The sequence below is a fragment of the Hyperoodon ampullatus genome (assembly GCF_949752795.1).
Source record: "Hyperoodon ampullatus genome assembly, chromosome: 3".
Classification (NCBI taxonomy): domain Eukaryota; kingdom Metazoa; phylum Chordata; class Mammalia; order Artiodactyla; family Ziphiidae; genus Hyperoodon; species Hyperoodon ampullatus.
This window is the reverse complement of record NC_136916.1, coordinates 7,726,323-7,734,415: the sequence shown is the minus strand read 5'-3', so window position 1 is coordinate 7,734,415 and position 8,093 is coordinate 7,726,323. Positions and strand designations below refer to the sequence as shown.

The 8,093-nt window shown below is 45.8% G+C and overlaps 1 protein-coding gene across 1 annotated transcript in view; it reads right to left on the bottom strand.

The window, feature by feature from the left end:
- Positions 1–2,036: 2,036 nt before the first annotated feature.
- Positions 2,037–8,093, bottom strand: part of FAM107B (family with sequence similarity 107 member B) — a gene marked incomplete at its 5' end in the record, with an annotated part of 214,766 nt that continues 208,709 nt past the window's right edge. The window contains 2 exons of the mRNA XM_079699559.1: positions 2,037–2,213; positions 3,414–3,564. Coding sequence (XP_079555685.1) covers positions 2,097–2,213; positions 3,414–3,564 — 268 coding nt within the window. The 3' untranslated portion in view covers positions 2,037–2,096. The remainder of the gene's footprint in view (positions 2,214–3,413; positions 3,565–8,093) is intronic.

The following is an 8,093-nucleotide window of genomic DNA, read 5'->3' as shown; positions in this document are numbered from 1 at the left end:
GCATCACTAGTCCACATGCACAGGGGCAGAACTCTAGTCAACGTACAATCAGAAACGTACTTTCAAGATGATCGGTTAATGCTCTTTCCCCTCTGAAAAGGAAGAAGGATGGAAAAAAACAGTTACTATTCCATCCTTCAAAAGTAAATTATGATAGAGCAACATTGTACCTTAAGCACCTCATATCTTATTCAAATAATACTTGCTGATGAGAGAAATAATCCATTTCAGGTGTGATCAACATGTTCTATGACTAGCAGTATATTATCTATGCATTTACTTTTGTCCCGTCCACATCAGGGGTGAACGGGAGCCTAATCACCAACCATGAAAACTACAGAATTCCCATAGAAAGCTAATTTCTACTTAGGCTTATTAAGGATTCAAAAGCTCGGGATCCAGCTTTCTATGACTCTTGAAAGAAATTATAAGAAGAGCCTTCGGGGCTTCCCTGGTGGCGCAGTGGTTGAGAGTCCACCTGCCAATGCAGGGGACGCGGGTTCGTGCCCCAGTCCAGGAAGATGCCACATGCCGCGGAGCGGCTGGGCCCGTGAGCCATGGCCGCTGAGCCTGTGCGTCCGGAGCCTGTGCTCCGCAATGGGAGAGGCCACAACAGTGAGAGGCCCGTGTATAGCAAAAAAAAAAAAAAAAAAAAAAGAAGAGCCTCCAATGTAGGAATTACCGGCTAAACCATTTCTACAAAGAACATACTGAATCCACACAAATTCTTCTAGACCACCCCAAGTAGAACATTCCCCTGCCCATCCTGGAAATAGAAAAGGGATTCTGCGTTAAGAATCTGGCTGTAGTTGGTAACTCAGGGTTCATGTGGAGTACAGCATGCCCGCTGGAGAGCACCAACTGAGCAGCCTCCTCTTCCCCTCAGCTGTTCCTGAGAGATCTACAGTAGTCACAACAGCACCCTTACCAACGCATCACCATCACTAAGGTAGTGGTGAAATAGCCTTTCTTCACAAGAAAAAAGGGCAAAGAGCTAGGTGATCATCAATCAGAAAATTTCAAAGGTTGGATTCAAATAATATTAAAAATGTATAAATGCTATATATCTTCCAAACGGGCCTCCGTGAGACCAATCTCCATTTGATTCACATTAAAATACCCAAAGAACTCTTCATTCACAGCTCCACATGGGAGCTTTCCCCACACTGCTCTCAGGAGACACGAAAAGATTTGGACCCTCTACTTGTGACACTGAAGTTGGGTTATACGGACTAGTTTTTATTCCTCAAAGGACTGGGAGATTATTTCACATAAAAGGCGTCGCTGAGCAAGAAACTTAACAATAAGATAAAACAAAACAAAACCCCTAACAGTTATCAAAGCAATACATGGATTTACATGATGGACCTTCCCTGAAGTAGAAGGTCACCGTGAAGCATCAGGGAACCAACAGGAATGGAAATACGATCAAGACAGACGTTTATGTAGTCTTGTTTATGTATTTCTTTGTTCCCACATTTTTAAAGTTCCTCACTCTATTTCTGAATCTTAATGCCGACAAAGGTAAGAACTGTGTTCAACATGAATATTAACATTCTCTGGTGTTAAGCCTGACGTGGGTGAAAGTGTAAAATAGACAAGAAAACAGAATTTACAAACAGTGGATATAAGAGATCAAACGCATTTGTGCGCGATCTAAATTACTGAATGGGTAACTAAAGGAAGAATGAAACACATTTTCTTTACATTTTAAAAGAAAAAAGGCTCTGTGCCCCACTAAACTTGGTTTGAAAGAAAAACCAAGTAGTGCAACTCTCAGGAATTTATGCCAGTGTTCTCTTCCTTTTCTTCTTCTTCTTGTTATTTTTTAAGTCTTTGAACACACAGGTCCATTATCCCAACTTAAGTGCTCGGGCAACGACCTTCATTTGGCGAATAGGAACTGCAACAGTCACAGGTGCAACGGATCCAACCCGGATGGTAGGAAAACCAAAACCAAACTCTTTTCAAAGTAACAGTTCTCTGCTGGCTGGGATTCTCTCCAGGGGCTTTGGCCCTGAGGTTAGATACTGGGGAGGCCCCTGCACACACTTTTTGTGTGTGCTGGGCTGGTGCGTGGTCTCTGCAGCCTGGACCTACGACTCCTGGGCTTGAGCCACTTCTTGGCCTGTTCTTCTGAGATTGCCTTTAACCTTCACAAACTCTGGGGCATTTTCTTGCTCTTCTTGCAATTTCTGCTTCTCAAGTTCAAGCTAAACAGAATTCAGAAACAGGAAAATTATTTACAAATTATTTACAAATGGAGAGGCTTTCCAAAAACACTGTTCCTCTTTCCAAAGTCCCTAACGACTTCATTTCCCAACGGAAGGAAGTTTCTCCTGGTCTCCGCTTTAAATATATTTATATTTTTACATATGTGTCTGGATCTAGGTGCTGGGGTAAGAATTCTGCGCAGGAGCAGCAGCTGACTGGTTGTTGCTGAAATACCGAGGGATGACGAGAGCCTAAAGATTAAGGCTAAGACTTAAAACAGGAGCCAAGGGCAACACGCACTTGTTCCACAGTCTTAAGTGAAGCTGAACTTCACTCAAGTGCTTGAGCTCCCAGCACTGGGCTGTGCATTCTGTGATATTCCCTGGTTTTGGCTTTGCCTCCTGAATCCCTTCTAGGTCCTCAACAGAATCCTTCCCTTTATCTTTTTTTTGTTTTGTTTTTGTTTTTGTTTTTTGTGGTACGCGGGACTCTCACTGCTGTGGCCTCTCCCATTGCGGAGCACAGGCTCCGGACGCGCAGGCTCAGCGGCCATGGCTCACGGGCCCAGCCACTCCGCGGCATGTGGGATCTTCCCGGACCGGGGCACGAACCCGTGTCCCCTGCATCGGCAGGCAGACTCTCAACCACTGCACCACCAGGGAAGCCCCTTCCCTTTATCTTGAGTGTATTTTAGTCCATCTGCGGACACCTGTCTCAGCTTTTCCTTTCATGGTATAAAAACATTTACATCCGACGTGTCTGGGAAATTCTGCTTGTTCCAGCACCCTTTATTTCTCAGGACAAGAGAAGTCAGAGAAAGACAAGTACTATATGATCTCTCTCACATGTGAAATCTAAAAACAGTGAAATCATAAAAGCAGAGGGTAAAATGGTGACTAGCTAGGGGAATGGGAAAGATGCTATTTAAGGGTACATACTCGCAACTAGCAGAGAAGTAAGTCCTGGAGACCTAATACACAGTACGGGGATTATCGACAACAAAACGATTATAAACATGAAAGTTGCTAAGAGACTAGAACTTAACTGTCCCCAACAGTAGAAGAAATGATAATTATATGATGCGACAGACATGTGAGCACTATGATGGCAATCATATTGCGATACAAGTGTACCAAATCAATATATTGTACCCCTTAATCAACAACCAAAAAAACACCTTTCACCCCAATCACCCCTACCTGCTCCAACTTCTGCTGCCGTTTTAATAGTTCTATTTCCAGGTCAGATTTCTTCTTTTGTGCTTCCTCTTCCTTCTGCTTTATTACTTGATCCCGTTTTCTCTTTTCCATCACTTTCTGCAGCTCTGGCTTATTCTGAGGGGCAAGTCCCCTGCAAAAAAGCATTAACAAATCACTTTGCTGTACACCTTAAATGAATGCAGCACTGAAAATCAACTATACTTCAAAAAAATTTTTTTTAATTAAAACTAGTAAAAATTGGGCTTCCCTGATGGCGCAGTGGTTGAGAGTCCGCCTGCTGATGCAGGGGATGTGAGTTCGTGCCCCGGTCCGGGAGGATACCACGTGCTGCGGAGCGGCTGGGCCCATGAGCCATGGCCGCTGAGCCTGCGCGTCCAGAGCCTATGCTCCGCAACGGGGAGGCCACAGCAGTGAGAGGCCCGCATACCGCAAAAAAAAAAAAACTAGTAAAAATAAAATTTTTTAATTAAAAAAATATTTAAAGCATTAACAATATTTTAAAGTTTTAATCGAATGGATGCATCTTTCATGAATAGACATTTTAGGCATCAACCACAGAAGAGGGTTCTAGTGACTTAGCATGACTGTGATGCCTACCACCAGCTAACAGTCAACACTGGGGGCCTCAGAAGTTCATGAGCATGAAAGAAAGGGCAAGAGTACCTCCCAACAGTAAGCAAAACCTATCACTCGATAAAATCATTCTGAGCGCCTACTGTATGCCAGACACCAGGTCATGCAAGGGAGGTTAGTGCAGGAGGTTTGGGCAGGGAAGGTGGGGAACAGCATGCTCATTCGGTGGGTGGGATGGTCACCCACCATGGAGAGTAAGATGTTGAAGCTTCCCAGGCTCGAGCCCCTGACCCCAAGTACTAAATGCAGCCTCGAGAGAAGCTAGCACAGAAACTTCAACAACCAAATGGCCCAGAAACCTCTTCCAACCCTTCACATTTCAGACTTGGGAGAGGATTCTTGCACATCTAAAGGCACGTCCAAGGTTCCATCACTGCTGGGGGCACGGCCCTGGAGAACCTGGATCCCGAATCCCAGCCCAGTGTTCTGGAGCCATTTCAACTGCTGACAACACAGGGAAGTCAGGCTTCAGGGGACCTCGACACTGGGGAGAGATCAATCAGGCTGCCATCTCTTCAAATGGGGTGAAACAAAACCCAAACTCGGGCCATTCCCTAGCAACCCTCATCTGAAATGTCTGAGGCAGGTCAGGAGAAGGATGACATTCACTGGTATTTTCGCAGGTGGGGTTTCTGTCTATGTTAATGGCCGGCTGGGACTTGCCTGGTCTCCGTGGCCTCGGCCAATTCCTCAGGATCTCTCTAGTCCGGGCTACCCCTCTTCACCATCCTCTCTCTCTTGAGCCAGTCTCCACTAGCCCCTGAGTCATCTCAACTCGTTATTAACTTTGACAATAAAAAAGAAACAAGCCGGGCTTCCCTGGTGGCACAGTGGATGAGAGTCCGCCTGCCGATGCAGGGGACATGGGTTCGTGCCCTGGTCCGGGAAGATCCCACGTGTCGCAGAGCGGCTGGGCCCGTGAGCCACGGCCGCTGAGCCTGCGCGTCCGGAGCCTGTGCTCCGCAACGGGAGAGGCCACAACAGTGAGAGACCCATGTACTGCAAAAAAAAAAAAAAAAAAGAAACAAGCCACAGAGCAGGAAGAATGCTATCAGAGCCAGGCAGCCCAGGGGGTGAGTGACAATGCCATCACACACGTCCACACGTGCACACGTGGCCCCAACAGGCACCGGTGCTTTTCTGGGCTGCGGGAAACCAGTGCTGCTGAAGCAGCCTCAGACCACCGAGGTGGCCTGTGCGCCTCCCCACACGCCTGCTGACCTTGCTGATGACACCCGGGAGTCTGCAGATCAGGCCCGTCGAACTCCGTGGCTGTTCTCCACTCTACTTCAATCAGCTAACACGACTAATCAACTAGGAGTCATGTGAGTTGCCCGTTAACTGGAAGAATTTCCGAAACGTGCTCTGGCTCTAAGAATCTCACCACCCTTGCTTCTATCTCTTTCAAGTTCACTCTATCACATCTGTAAAATAATCCTCGGTGTCACACTTCCACATCTATCTAGTGGTAATTTTTTAAAATTCTGGCATCTCTCCTCTCTACCTCTTTTTAAGATCATAATAAATGATTTTGCAAAGTTGCTGTTTACAGAGTAAATGTCAGTAGATTCCATCACTGAAGATAAACGACACAGTTAAAATAACATATATGTCTTCCCTTTCCCAATTTTCATTAGCAGAACTTTCGGTTTTAAAAAAACAGAAAGAGGGGTTTCCCTGGTGGCACAGTGGCTAAGAACCCGCCTGCCCATGCAGGGGACACAGGTTCAAGCCCTGGTCCAGGAAGATCCCACATGCCGCGGAGCAACTAAGCCCGTGTGCCACAACTACTGAGCCTGTGCTCTAGAGCCTGCAAGCCACAACTACTGAAGCCCACGAGCCACAACTACTGAGCCTGCGTGCCACAACTACCGAGCCTGCGCTCTAGAGCCCGTGAGCCACAACTACTGAGCCCATGTGCCACAACTACTGAAGCCCGTGTGCCTAGAACCCATGCTCCGCAACAAGAGAAGCCACTGCGATGAGAAGCCCGTGCACCGCAACGGAGAGTGGCCCCCGCTCGCCACAACTAGAGAAAGCCCTCGCGCAGCAACGAAGACCCAACGCAGCCATAAATAAATAAATAAATTGATTTAAAAAAAAAACAGAAAGAAATATTAAGTTCAGCTATATTTCCAGTGAAATAAAAGAGATGGGTTATTTTTGCAATTTACAACTTATTTCACAGTTATCAGGACTGTATGAGGAGAACAGAAGTATAGACAGACTATTCTGGAAATTAAGTCTTACTCAGTGTAATAAGAAAGGTTGCTTATGGTACTTCTCTCCAATAGACTTAAGTGTCACTGAGCACCGGAAAATGTTTGTAAATAATCTGAGTAAAGACCCACTCAGTTTCATGACTATTAAAAAGTCTCAGGATGACAGTACAGACAGAGTTAAGGGATTTAAATTTTAGGATTAAGAATTTAGCTACCTGCATAATTTAAATTTCAAACTATAATTCACTGGTGAAATTAACCTCAACCGTTATTAAGTGCTTCTGGCTTATGCAAAAGCTGTTGAACAAACTCTGATGTATGACGCATTAAGCTGGCATTCTATCACAATACGTGAATGGGTTTAACTAATATACGGTATGCGTTTTCTGTTCAAAGATTTTACACAGTGGTGCAGTATGATAAAATATTTAGTAACACAAAACTCAGGAAAATGGTGCTTATATGATAAATGTCCTGCACTTATAATAGTCAAGAAGTCATACAAATTTAGTTAATATTTTATCAAGCAGCTCACTTAACTTTCTATGCTGAATGGAAAAAGTCAAGCACTGCCTATGTGATTCTCTGAGTCTAAAACTGGATCAGGCTGCAGAGATAGCAAGACAGAAATAAGATCCAAATTTCATAAAAATGACAGTATCCGTCTCTGCATGACAACGTTGATTCTCTTTAATCAATTCAATTAACAAGAACTTTCAATCCCTTTATGATTGACAACTGCTTACGACCTGGGGACTTGGTACCACCCAAGACCAACAGTTATTCCCGAACTGCTTCTCGTGACTATCACAGCGGACCAAGCCGATTTTTTAAATTAATATGTGCTCTTTGAAAAAAAAAAAAAAAGAGAGAGAGAGGTTAGGTGTTATATACATACATGCAAGATAAAAAGTGAAAGCAGGGCTTCCCTGGTGGCGCGGTGGTTGAGAGTCCGCCTGCCAATGCAGGGGATGCGGGTTCGTGCCCCAGTCTGGGAAGATCCCACATGCCGCGGAGCGGCTGGGCCCATGAGCCATGGCTGCTGAGCCTGCGCGTCCGGAGCCTGTGCTCCGCAACGGGAGAGGCCACAACAGTGAGAGGCTCGCGCAGCGCAAAAAAAAAACAAAACAAAAAGTGAAAGCACACCAAGACTCTCCTTGTTAGACATCTACGGGGTGCCCCACTTGCACTGTAATCTAGGTGAATGGTGGCCCCGAAAATTGTACAAGGTAGAGGCCCTGCACCCATGGACTGCTCCCCATTCCTGCACCCACAGATCACTCACTGTTTAGAGTGTGCTCCATACTCTCTAGACCCTTATCGGAGTACAGAAGTGCCCAAATTTCTCCATGTCCATAATGCGAGACATTTAGGTTGTTTCCAATTGTTCCCTATTGAACGCAATGAGGCGGGGAGCTTCCTTGTCCATTTATCTCTCTCCTATCCAAGTATCTCTGCTGGCTGCATTCATAGAAGCAGAATTGCTGGCTAAGCGTCTGCATATTTTGGATTTGGATGTGGACCGTGAAACTGCTTTCCAAATAGGCTGCAACAATTTGTACTCCCACCACCACTGATGAAAACGTACAGACAACGTTTAAAGGTTCGTTTCACACTTCATATAAACCACTGAACACATTCAGGGGCCGACTGGACCGGTCTGTGTTCACGCCACTCCGCCTCCACGCCGGCCACACTTAAACCCATAAAAGGGAGAACGCCTCCTGAGCCAGGTCAGCACGGAGGCAGGGGCAAGTCTGGCTCCAACTCTAACACGACATGCTCCCCCCACCTTCCCACCCAG